Below are 13,897 nucleotides of genomic sequence, written 5' to 3'. Positions count from 1 at the left end.
AAGCGTGAAAGTTATAAGACAGGTATTAATTTATTATTAGGAATATATAAATTTAAAAAATCTTTATAAAATCTTTATATCCATACAGCCAATAATACGAATAAATTTGGCAGTTTGGTAAAATTCCTTCTCATTTCGACGAATTTCTTCAGGTAATATTGGAAGTTTTATAAACTCATTTCTTAATGCAGCAATAGCATTGGATATACGGTGAACAATTCTCTGAGCACTTGATATACTAATTCCACAGAAATCTCCAATAGTTTGCAAAAAGGATCCTGTTGCATAGAATCGTAATGCAACTAACAATTGTGTAATAGGTGGAATAGCATCATTACTGTAAAAATAACAGTATTTAACAGTAATTAACGTTATTTATATAATCTTACTATTATATATATATATATATACACACATATATTTGTACATACCAATCAGTTTTTGGTCGTATTTCATCTTCTATTTTTTCAAATAATATCATAAAATGATTTTTTGATATTCTAAACCTTGACCTGAAATCTACATCGTCAAACAATTCTAAATAATTTATACGTGGTTTGATTTTACGTGGTCTTCGACGTTTTTCTAAATTGTAACCAGCAAATTCGTCAAAAAATATGTAATTTATAATATCATTCATTTTGTATTCTCACTCACTGATGAAATTTCAGATAGACAAAGCTCCGTAAAATTGACAATATATAAGAGGTTACGAGAGAATATGAATGTCTGTTGGCCACCCTGCTAACTTTAACCGTCGGTTAATCTAACCGTGGTTGGTGAAATTGGCCCTTTATAGTGACCGTTAACTTATGCCGGTGCCGGTAAAGTTCAACCATAGGATTTCAATGCTTTCGTTCATACTAATACGGCAAGTTAATAGAGGTATCTCAATTGATAAAATAACCAATGTGTATTTTATCAAATAGCACAATAAAATTATTGAATATCGTATATTTCGCGGTTTAATTCGTTTCTATATTTTTATTAAATGTACGTTTTTACGTCGATTTTTGTACAACGGCTTTAAAGTGCACTGAGTGCGCATTAGTTCTGCCAATGAAAAACGCTATTATTAATCCAAGGTAGAGTAGGTTAGGCCGAAATCAGACTACGCATTGAAGATTGATGCGTCGCCTACAATACACGAAGTAAGAAGTAAGAGTAAGAAATTGACCAATCACAGTCGAACGTGAGAAGAATAATCGACTGTGATTGGTTAATTTCTTACTTTTACTTCTTACTCCGTGTATTGTAGACGACGCTTGAGATTGAAGATTAATGCGGGGTCTACAATAGAAGTTTTCCAACGTACCAATCACAGTTGATTATTCTTCTCATATTCGACTGTGATTGGTCAATTTTCTACGACTTAAGACCCTACGACTGCTACGACTTCTATTGTAGACCCCGCATAAAGATTGAAATTTGACCAATAAGGACAAAGAAATTTTAGCTTCTTTCGTTTCGATTGGTCAAATTTGAATTTTTCAATTTTCAATCTCCATCTTCAATGCGTAGTCTGACTTTATATCCACTCTAACCCAAGGCGCTGTATGTCGACCAATCGTTGCGCCGCAATTGGCTGTAACTGTGAATTTGAACCAACATCAAGTTGATCAGCAACGAAGTAACCTCAGTCACCGCGAGTTGTGACTTGTGAAACGCGCGAACGAAAACGGCGACGTTGTTACACCTATAAGGCGCGTGGCATGCAAAGGCCTTATAAACAAGCGACCTTTCGTCGTTCACCCACAAATATTCCGAGGATTCCGAGAGTTACGTAGGTACGCACAATTCGCACGTCAAGCGACACGCAGGAAACCCGGCGAGAGGCACCTATCTAATCACTCATCGCGACTCCACCATATTTGCTCCTATATTATATTTCCAATAAATATTTTGCTCGCGTCCTTCGTGCCTTCGCGTAGGCCAGCCTTCATCGTCGCGATTGTTTTCAATCGTACCCCGAGATCGTCAAAGGTAACGGAATAACGATCTCGAACGAAGACTGAGTGGAGGTCGTTCGTTCTACTTCCCGCGTTTTCTATCCCAACGTACCGTCTCGCGAACTGAAAATCTGTAAAATCGACGGATTTATCACAGAGAGTCACGTAAATTTCTATATCAGTAGAGGACGGGATAATTCCATTTCATTTTGGCGACAAGTTCGACGTTTTTCATTACGATATACTGGGAATATGAGGAACGCGTATTAACACGTGCGACCGATATTCTGACATTCTGTGTGTGTCGTTCATCATGCGTTACTCTGTCCTGTGAATCAAAAGTCTGTCTTGAATCTACTTTGGAAAAGATGTAGAACGTCCCATAACATTGTTGCATTTCTCCCGATATATCTAATCCGGGAATAATCTTAATTTTATTTGCATAAACGGACCTATTACGTATTTTTTTCACCCACTATTAAAATCTACTATTATTATTTAAATATTATATATTATTGATTGCCTTATAATTTGTGAGTATTTGAGATCATTGTATTGTAGCTTTACACAATATTTTCTTAAAAGTTTAAAAAAGTTTTAAAAACGAGTTTTATCTTTCTTGATCGGTAGAAAAACTGCTTCCATAATTTAAGTTTTTCACTGTCGAGGTATAAGAATCGCCAGATGATTACTCACATATTAATAACGATTTTCTAATTATTTTAAAAATTAAATCATACTAGTTTATACTAACAGAAAAATATTTGATATTTCTGGCTATAATTACATGGTAAAATAATTATAATTGGGAGCTCCATTTTTTATGATTATTAGTAATGACATAACGTCAATAATAGAGGAGAAAGTAGTATTATGGCCAGTGTATATATTGTGGCCTCCCTTAATATCTCTGCTATTATATAGCGAATCCTAATGATTTCTTATGGATTTATTTATTCAGTAGCTCGCCGTTACATCGTGACAATAATATACCAATATTCAATGGCCAACACATTTTTACTTTCAAGTATTTCGAATCGTTTCTGAGATACATTTTAGCATTTAATTACACTTACCTCCTCATTTTTCTTAAACTTGAAGCGTGTGATCACAAGAATATATGTATTTTTGAGTGTGTTATATGCTGTTTAACATCTTATTTGTATATATTTTGAATTATGCAAATTTAAACAATAGCATGGCATTTTGCTAATGTGGTCCTCTATGGATATTGATTACTTACGACCTCTTTTTTAAGGTTTGCATATCAGAATAATTATTTGATAATCGATTCTAGCTCTACTGTTAATCTATAGTTAACATTACGTATACTATTCTTAGTACTGAGATTTTTAGTACTGAGCAACTTATATGCAGAAGTTACGTGAATGTATGTACATTCATTTGCATACATTTTAAAATGTTTTACTTTTTTGTTAATTTTGTAACCAAATACTTTTTTTTTTAAACAAAACTAATATTTTAAGGTTATTTTTATGGAAGGCCACATTACTACTAGTTTTTTTCTTCGAATCATTATGCAATGTTGCCACATTTTTATTAATAGTGTCCCGAGTAATAAATATTTCATAACTTTGAGTTATTTGTTCAGTATTTAATATGTAAATACATATTAAATACTAAAAAAACATTCATATTAAATTTAGATAAATAGCAAAAACTACTTGGACTTAATCATCTGTGTTGAAATAGATGCCCTAAAAGCTATAAGTACATCAAATTATTTAACACATTGTCTATCTAACAAATCTTGTATACGTAAATGTTAAATTAAAGTATTGGCACAGTACTGTTGCAACTATAAAACAGCCTATAGTTTTTTTCCAGCAATAGTTTTTTTATTTAGTAGTATTTCTACAAAAATGTTTATTTTATACTTTATATTTAATAATACAAATTCATTAAATTGACATAAATAAATGTAATCAAAAGATGTAAACAAAGAAAGATAAAAATGTTTTCTGAGAGCATTTTATCTATAAACACAAAAATATTAACATATTTTATTATAACAGTAAAGGAAGATTACAAAAAGGAAACTAATATTTAGTTAATAATCTTTTATGTTTACTTTATGTTTATAGTTACTTTTTTCAATCCGTTTGATAAAATTGAATAAAATTGAAAGAACTAAGCTGTCAAATTTTATAGTATTTTATTCGTCTTCTAATAGTACTTTTTCAATTAAGTTTTTCTTTAAATTATGCGTTTCTTCAATCGATTTTTGAATTTACTCCATAAATGTTCAATCGGATTTAAATCTGACGATGTTTTTAAAATATGCATAGAAATATTGTATATCCATTCACAAACATATACCATATGTTTAGAATCATTATCTTGTTGAAATTAATAATCACTTCCTAGATTCAATCTTTTGATACTTTTTTTCTAATTTTCCTTTAAAATATTTGATTATACATTCTTATCCATTACTCTTTCAATAAACACACCTTATACTAAAGATGGCTTATAAAATTATAATAATATTCAAGATGATAGGTTCAAATACTGTAAAATCTAGCTATTTTCCGTTGATAAAAAAATTATGACGTGATGGAACAATTTGGATATCGTTAAAATACGTATAAAAATATCATGATCTAATTTCCGATTTAAACATTAGTTTTGTATACCTGTGTTATTATAAGTCTGAGAATTCTTTCATCAAGCAATGCCGAAACTGTTGCGCAACTCTGCCTTGTGATCCAGAAGTGTGGGTTAAATGTTTAAAAAAATGTTTGCTGAAGAAGGCTTGAAATGCATCTGAAACGTTCGATTTTATCATGTAATTTAAGAATATGTATGAACCACAGAATATGTATGAACTTTAACGCACGAAATATTGCATCATCTCACTAGTCAATATCATATTGTAAATTGTATTTTTAATATTGAGTACTGTACTTTTTCATTCTATTACATATGTTTTACGTTTTTCATTACGTGCATTATAGATTTTCAATACTGAAACGCAGCCTAAAGACCCTATTCTGTTTTTAATGTATAATGATCTATCGAACGACTGATGTTAGTGAATAACATTTCCTTTTCGATAAATAACTTATTCATTAACAAAATGGTAACAAAGTTATCGTAAACATCTTTTTAGTTGTTAAGTTTACAATAACTATCGTTATTTTATTATTAAATAAGGAAAGTTGTTTACTAACAATTGTTCAATAATAACATAAACTCTATCTGCAATGAGTTCTTTTGGCATAAGCGAAATTTCGCTTTAAAATTTTTCCAAAGTAGAGAAAGACGGATTAAATAAAGGTTTTAATATTTAAATTAGAAATTATTTAGTAATAGACACATTAAAAGATAGCTCTAACTTTTTCCACTTTTTTTGGTTGCCTAAAGTAATAAAAAAGCTTGTACTTTGAAACAAAAAGACTTAGATTGTAGATGGAAAGAGTAAAAATATGCAGACATCAGTTAAAAATGATACACTGAAAGAAAAGGTTGGCTGCTGCAGCACATTAGATGGTAAAATATGGCATAGCATTTTTAATTGGCTGCAGCAGCCAATTTTTGGTTGCGTTTTATAAGCAATCACGTCGTGCCCGCTTTTATGTGTTATTCGGCCGGACCCTGTATATTACGAATTAAACTATAATTTATGAACTAATTATATGTATTTTTGTGAATAATAATTAGGTAAGGAACAGAAGTACCAAAGTTTATCATATCCGAAAAATGGCACCTCCAAAAGTATTACTTGGACAAAATAGACAAAACAGCACTACAACCTTGAGGAAAGGAATAATAACCAGGAGTCAAAATTCTTTATTGAGCAATGTATTAAAATCATCCAATACTGGCAGAGAAACTCGCACCAAGCGAAAATCAGATGTATTTTCACCACCTAAAGAAAAAACAAACAAGAGATACGCTTTTACAAATATCACCAATGTGTGTATTCTGCAATTATTCTATCAGTTATTATAACAAAATATAAATTTATACTTTAATTCAGAGATCGGATTTAAATACAACTTTTGGCACTGTTTTCGTGATTACTAACTCTTTCTTGTTGCTCGTATAACAAGTTGTCGAACAGAAGACACGATTCTATCTATGCGTAATATTCTTGAAACAGAATCTCACGCATCAGTTATGCAATTCCAATGGCTTCTTGTGAAAACACAAGTGGCAGGAAGAAAATGCAAGTGGCATTAACACGAAAATCGGACCAAAAACGATCTAATTCCGATCACCGTTTTAATTTATTTAAATCATAACGTTTTAATGTTTAATTCATTTTTATTTTATTTTATCATCTATGTATTTATTTCTTTTATATTATGACTCTGATAGGCTATTACTACGTCGATACATCCAACAAAAAAGATAGCTACTCAGTCCAAAGTTGGAAATAACGTTGCTTTAGAGAAACCTGCAGATGTTATTATATCAAAAGTTGTACCGGCGAAAGGAAAACCGGCGCCTCGTATTAAGTCTATTCTCAAAAAGGATGATAAAACAGAAACTATTAACAAAGTTGTAAATATTAGACGAAGTGCAGATTTAGAAAAATCTGAGGATAATTCGTTATACGTCAGTGCTTTGGAAGACGTTAATGATAGCATAAAAAAGACTCGCAGGAGTAGCAATAAGGTATATATATAAACTTTTTGTAATATATTATTATGTATAATATCTTAGAATTAACGTTTTTCTCTAATTTCATTTATTTGCGAAAACTTAAGAAAAACTCATAAAGTAAAACTCAAATTAAAATAATTTTATTTTAGAAATTATATACAATTTGTTTGTTAAATTTTATATAATTTTTAAAATAAAATTATTTTTAAAAAAGAGTAAGAAATAATTTCTTAAACTAAGGATTATACTATATATTTTTAACGTTTTACTATTTATATTTCATATATTTTTACTATTTTTACTACACAGAAACACCTCTCGAAAAATCCGCCGTTCGGAACCGGCATTAAAACTGTAGGTCCCATATGCTCGTGGCAATTGAATAACAGCGTGCGCACCACAAGCATATGAAAGAGGTGTAACACAGGCCAGAAGCCTAACATAAGAAGAGGAAGAAGAAGATGACTTTATACTGTTTATGCAGTACTAACAGATTAAATATACATTATAGGTTGACGAAAAAACAAATGACAAACCAACAGCGATAGCAGAAGAAAATGAACCCACATCTCCTACGAATGAGAATAAAGTTTCAGCGACTACTTTATTGATTGCCGTACCTATAAGAGAATTACCCGAAAATGTTCAGTGGGACTTTGATGTTGAAAATTGGCTAGATCCATACCAGGTATCACACTATGCAATGGATATTTTCGAATATCTGAAGAAACGAGAACATCTGTTCCTCATCGGCGATTACATGGACCGGCAAGTATGTCTTTCCCATTGGATGAGAGCGCTACTAGTCGACTGGATGGTTGAGGTTCAGGAATCATTTGAATTGAACCATGAGACCCTATATCTGGCCGTAAAACTTGTCGATTTATATCTGACAAAAATGACAGTCGGAAAAGAGACTTTACAACTGCTCGGCGCTGCAAGTCTTTTCATAGCGAGCAAATTTGATGTAAATTTTATAATTATATATCTACAAAATTGTTGATTAACAAAATTGTACTTCTGTCACGAACAATAAGCTTATGATAAAAACTTCATAACTTTGGCTTCAGGAAAGAATACCACCAATGGTGGAAGATTTCTTGTATATATGTGATGGCGCTTACACACAGAGAGAGTTGATCAAAATGGAAATGAATGTTTTAAAAGTAGTCAATTTTGATCTGGGAATACCTCTTTCTTACAGATTTCTTCGGCGTTACGCCAGGGTAAGCAATAACAAAGCTACCGATTTATATATAGAAATATTTTGTCTTAGAATTTAAATGAATATATTAAGCGATATAATACTTCCGTTAATGAAATAATTTTCTTTTAAAGAAAAAGGTTGATTTTATTATATTCAAAATTAGATTTAAAACCAATATATTTTCGAATCAATAGGAATTAATGCGTAACTTATATTATTATACTTATATTATTATTGACTTATATTGTTAGTTATAATAACAATCATTCAACAAATGGAAGCTCCATGTTCAATTCCTCCAAGTCAGAGTAGCAAAAGTGCATCTAATATTTTTCTTTCATAATATGTAAAAAATTTTGAACATTTTACTAGAAGTTCTGGGATACGAGCGAACACATTTGACGTCTACAGGGTGTCCGACGTAATTTTTTATTGAGTACTTTTTGAGTTATAAGGCTCGAAAGTTACAGTACAGCAAATTTAATATTGTAATGTGTAGCCGATTGAAGACTGACTAACTCTTTTATCCGAAATTATTTTTGTCAGATCATCGGAAATGCCGGAAAAATCATGATCACAGTTACGTCAGACACCTTGTATATGTATTTGTAGAGGAAGTTGAGAAAAATAAAATAATATATTATAATAGTTTTAACTCTTAAAAACAAGAAGAGGAACTTTGATAGAGGGTGAATCAGATATCATAAATAATATCATGTATGATATATATGATACGTATGATATACATATATGATATATATGATATCAACGTATGATATATATGATATATATGATATATAATATATGATATATGTGATATCAACTAATTGACATTTAAAAAAATTTCACTAATTAACTTAATAGAATCTATCATTACTAACTCAATCATTACTATCTGAAAATAGTGTGCCAAGGTCTCTATGCCCACGTTAACTCTGGCTCGGTATATATTGGAACACTCGCTGATGGATTATACGATGGTCAGGTTTAGCGATAGCAAAATGGCAGCGGCAGCGTTGTTACTAGCATTGCTAATGAAAGATTTAGGAGGATGGAATCCAACATTAGAATACTATAGCGGTTATGAACTGAACGACATAAGAGATATTTGCAATCTTTTGAATCAAAGTTTACATAGAAAGCATAAAGAAACATTAAAAACTGTCCGCAGCAAATACAGCCACAAGTAAGTATTTAATAGTATTTATTTTATATATTATTTATATTTAATTTATTTCTTTTATGTATTTCCTTATATATAATATATATATATATATATTTATTTATTTATACAGAGTGATTCACTTAAATTGAAAATTTTGAATATTTTACTTATTTTTAATGAGACAAAAAAAATATTTCAAATGAAAGTGGAATGGTTTCGAGAGGAACGTATTTTGGTTACGTTTTTAAAGATGAAGATACCAAACAAAAATATGAAGATTACTTCCTTTTTTAGATGATATTATATGATTTTTTTTACAAAATTTGATGTTTTTAACTATTCTGCACATAAAACATTAAAGTAGAGATATCAAATAACCAATACCAAACCAAGTTTACGCTTTACAAGACATTTTATACTTTATACATGCACAATGATGAAATATTAAATATCTCGTATACTATTAATTTTTTAATACTTGTACCATAATATAATATTATATGCAGAATAATTAGAGAGATCATATTATCTAAAAATTATACAGAATATCCCATAATTCATCTGACAGAGCTCGTGGACAGGTAGAGCGGACTAAACTGAGAGACGGAAAGTCCTCTACCATTTTACAATTTTCGCAATAGTTAATGAAATATTAATCTTTAAAGAATACTGAATACGCGCGTCCGCGCCCGGTCTACTGCTGTGGAATGTACGACACGATCGGATCGCTTGGCGTGCGGGAAGTGGGGATAACCAGAACACGCCTACCAGGCCATCCCCGCGCGATCCGATTGGTGGGCCATACATTCCACAGTAGTAGCCCGGGCGCAAACGCACAAAATAGTACAGGACTTTTAATCTCAGTTTGGTCCGCTCTACCTGTCCACGAGCTTTATCAGATGAATTATGGGATACCCTGTATAATTCCATTTAAGAAAGTGGAAATAATCTTCATATCTTTCTAGCGTTTCCACCTAGAAAAAAACGTGACCAAAATACGTCGCCCTCGAAAGCGTTCCATTTTCATTTGAAACATTTTTTTATATCATATCAAAAATAAGTGAAACATTCAAGGTTTTCAATTTAAGTGGATCACTTTGCTTTCTTGCGTGCGTGCGTGCGTGCATGCATAGGGTGTCCGATAACTCTCGTGACAACACTCGTATGCAGATAGAATAGACTAAAGTAAGTCAAAAGATCCTGTACCATTTTGCAATTTTCGCAATAGTTAACAATTAATTACTAAATATCGCCGAATGAATGCGAATCCATTCTATTATCAAATACACACCCAGATTATGATCGCTAGGCGCGGGGAATTGTTTACTACAAGCGACAATTAGTTATATACAAGTGGCAAAGGAAAACAATTCCCCGCTTTAAACGATTGTATTTCATGCGCGCTTGCATTAAACGCGCTTATTCAGCGTTCTTTAGAAATTAATATTTCGTTAACTATTACGAAAATTGTAATATACTAGAGGACTTTTCCAGTTTGTCTGCATATAAGCATTGTCCAAATATTCTGGGACATCTTGTATACATATAAAACATATTTTTCGTAAGTTATTAATGTTCACTCTATTTTATTTGCATTCTAGGATTTTCTTCGAAGTTGCGAAGCTGCCCCTAAAAGAGACTTTAGACATATGAATAGAAAAAGTACAAGAGTGAGGGTGCGTTCCCATGGGATACGGAATTGCGTGACGTTTATGATTCATGGCTTCATTCCTCCGATTTCGCTCCGCTAAGTGTCTTCCTATATCTCGTTGAGCGGAATTTGCAAAATGCGCAATTAGCGCTGACAAATCGCAAGAGCCTTCTCGTAGATCATTTTCATTAGATCTACCGGAATAGCATTTGTCATTGGCTCACATTGATTGCGTATTTACAAGTTTCGCTTAATGGGACATAAAGAAACAAACTCCTGCGGATCGGAAATCGTACATACAGAGACACTTGCGTTTTGTGTATCCATTTTAATTTTGATTTACATTTTCGTCCTTCTGTATTTACGACATTCATTTTTTGACCGTATTGACGTCCGTATTTATTTATAGGCAGAAGCCATTAATTTAATAAGAAGATACAGAGACACCGCGAATAGCTACGCGCTTTTAAACTGTTCGACTCGTGATCCATGACTCGATCCCATATGCGTCTCATATTTATGGCTCTTTTTAACGGTTCTTAATCTACTTGCCTTCGATTAAGTATACGTTCTTGTAGAAGACAGGTTTTCTTCGTTTAAACCAGGTTAGCGTCGTTAGCGAAATCACACGCACGAATTTGTTAAAAACTAAAACTGCGGAAAAGAAAACGACGGAATCGGCAGAATGAAACCATTATCAATCACGAACGTTCCGCAGTTCCGTATCCCATGGGACCGCACTCTAAGGAAACCGAATTAGTTAATAAAATAGAAAGTACTCCAAATTCAGTATAAATACAGACAAACAAATTAACATGGAATTAGAAATTAAGACTAGTCGTAACATATGTTGGATAGCTTAAATGTTTGTTAAGTATTGTAATATTAGCACGCGAATAGCGACGCTACCCTCTAAATTGTATAATGCATGAAACGAAGGCGGAAACGTAAAAAATCTCGAATGTACGTCAAAAAGTTTTATCGTGAAACCTCACCGAGTTTTTTACGGGTACACTTGATAGCGTATTGACTCATCTTTATTATTATTATTTATATATATGTATATGACGCAGTAATCTCTATATCACTTTACAGTTTTTACTATTTGTATAAGTCATTTTACTAATTCTTTTTCTTTTTTTATTAAATATTTATTTTAGCGCCACGCTTTTATATCTTGCGAAATGAATTCTCAACCCGAAATGTGATATCGGGTTCTTTTTTCAATATGCGAGAATAGACTGAAAAGTAATGCTCGTATGGTTGAATTGACTCATGAACGAAAAGATGTATATTTTCAAAATTCAAAGAAAAGAAAAGAATAAAATTTATCCATCTTTTTTTACACGCTCGTCTTGTAATCCAATAAATTGTTCCTAATAGATTAAAAGTTTTTTTTTTATACACGACACTATTGTTTACTTAGCTTTATCATCTGTGGAAAAATGACGCTTTATAAGTCAAGAGAAGAAATACAAATCGCACGACATCAGATCTGTCGACTTGAGAAGTGAATCTTTTACTTCTGTTACAACAACTTTCCAAAATTCGTACGTAATTTTAGAGTAATTGAGTTTACATTTACCAAAATTTTTATGTTCAAAAAACCACTACTCTTCGAGTAACGGCATTGATGCCCTAAACACCAGACCTATTTAATACTTTGCGAACTAAATGCTTCGATTTCTCCAGCGTTTCGTTAAGCAAGACAAAGAGAACAGAGAAAATAGATTTCAAAGCTCTGCTCAGTGATTTAGTTGCTCTAGCGTCTATTTTTTGTTTTCTCAATATCTTACTTAGCGAAAGTATGGAGAGGGGGAATCGTAGTTCTGGCAAATAAAATGTTAGACAGGCCTGCTCCAAAATCTTTATAAATTTCTCTCTCTCAGATCGTATATATTAATTCTAATTAGCATATAATTTATATATATATGTATATATTTTTTAACTCCGGTTGTTTGAAAAAAAATCATTGATTAGAGTAAAATTTTTGTGCACATTAAAAATAACTGAAAAAATACTGTCCTTCATCTCGTTTCTTAGGATAGTTGACCGTATGCGTTGCTTTTCAGCCTGTCTCCTTGTTTAATTAATTTTCACTTTTCGATGCCTTTCACGATAATATTTTAAAATCATATTGTTGATTGATAATGTGATTATGCGCAAGCGAATGACCATGTGATAATTCTCACTGAAGATATCGTCATATAAAGAGTGTGGCGCGTTGTTATGTATCATTGTTGTATTTACAGTTAGACTTCCAAATTTCTTTCTCGTCAGGATCAAGCTAGCTTTTCTCGTCTTTTCGCTCCAGTCTCCATATATTTCAATATTGACAATGTAATCATTAAAGTATGATTGGAAGCTGAAGTACAACAGGAAGAACGTAGAAAAACTAACTCGTATCCGATAGGGAAATGCAGTGGAAACCTGACTGTACGTGGACTGAATGGAGCTTATGTTGTTGGATGAGAAACTCTGATTTCTATTACAATCATAAATGAGAAAACGAAATATTTATCGCAGATAGTCGGATGATATGAAGATTCAATTGAGGATAGAGTATCCTACGCCTGATCTTAGAGAATATCTAGCGATCTAATGGTACTAGGTGTATTTATACATTATGGCAATTTATTTCAGATTTAAACTCCTGTTTTGTATACTACAATACCTTGATCAAAAAATTCCCGGAATTATCACCATATATTTGGTACATACATACATTTGGTAGTATTTAGCGAAGTAAGATCTCTTCTATTAAAACTCATAATTATTAAATTTTTATGGCAAATATCAGCCGTTTCTATTGCCAAATATGATTTGTACAAGATGTATCTAAAGAGCACCAGAGTATCGATTATATAATTTTTTCCTTAAGCCAGAATTGTGAAAAATGAAAAAAAATTCATTTCCGCCATAAGGGAAAGAATTAATCAATACTCATTTAAGCTTATCATTAATTTATTATGAAAATACACCTACAGTTCGCTAGTTTAAGGATCAAAAAAAAGAGAAAAAATTTATTTATATATTCTCGTGTGCCAAAATATAAGTGTAATAAATTCGGAAAAGAATCGCAGTTCCGATGTTTCGAAATTTATATAATAGCATTGGGTGACATTCTCTTTTCCGAACGACAAAACCTTCAAGTTTTCAATAGAAATCGAAAAAATCTGTGATATCAACATTCGCTCATAATGTCGCAAAACCGAAACGAGTGCGGTGGGTCGTGCATTTTTCTCTTTCCAAATGCAGGGTGGCCACGAAATCCTCTAATGCAAAGTTGAATG

The 13,897-nt window shown here is 31.8% G+C and overlaps 2 protein-coding genes across 2 annotated transcripts; one reads left to right on the top strand and one right to left on the bottom strand.

The window, feature by feature from the left end:
- Window positions 1-63: 63 nt before the first annotated feature.
- Window positions 64-764, bottom strand: LOC108728230 (putative nuclease HARBI1). The gene is made up of 2 exons (XM_018456693.1): window positions 432-764; window positions 64-337 (listed from the first exon to the last, which is right to left on the bottom strand). The coding sequence occupies exons 1-2, from the start codon at window positions 638-640 to the stop codon at window positions 64-66; spliced, it is 483 nt and encodes a 160-aa protein (XP_018312195.1). The 5' UTR covers window positions 641-764.
- Window positions 765-1,655: 891 nt separating this feature from the next.
- Window positions 1,656-10,665, top strand: CycB3 (cyclin B3). The gene is made up of 7 exons (XM_018456710.1): window positions 1,656-1,787; window positions 5,634-5,888; window positions 6,294-6,593; window positions 7,093-7,548; window positions 7,652-7,807; window positions 8,694-8,974; window positions 10,555-10,665. The coding sequence occupies exons 2-7, from the start codon at window positions 5,673-5,675 to the stop codon at window positions 10,604-10,606; spliced, it is 1,461 nt and encodes a 486-aa protein (XP_018312212.1). The 5' UTR covers window positions 1,656-1,787; window positions 5,634-5,672; the 3' UTR covers window positions 10,607-10,665.
- Window positions 10,666-13,897: the final 3,232 nt, after the last annotated feature.

Source organism: Mycetomoellerius zeteki, unplaced genomic scaffold, assembly GCF_001594055.1.
Source record: "Mycetomoellerius zeteki isolate Tzet28-1 unplaced genomic scaffold, Tzet1.0 scaffold592, whole genome shotgun sequence".
In the NCBI taxonomy this organism is placed as follows: Eukaryota; Metazoa; Arthropoda; class Insecta; order Hymenoptera; family Formicidae; genus Mycetomoellerius; species Mycetomoellerius zeteki.
This window is presented reverse-complemented; position numbering and strand designations above follow the sequence as displayed.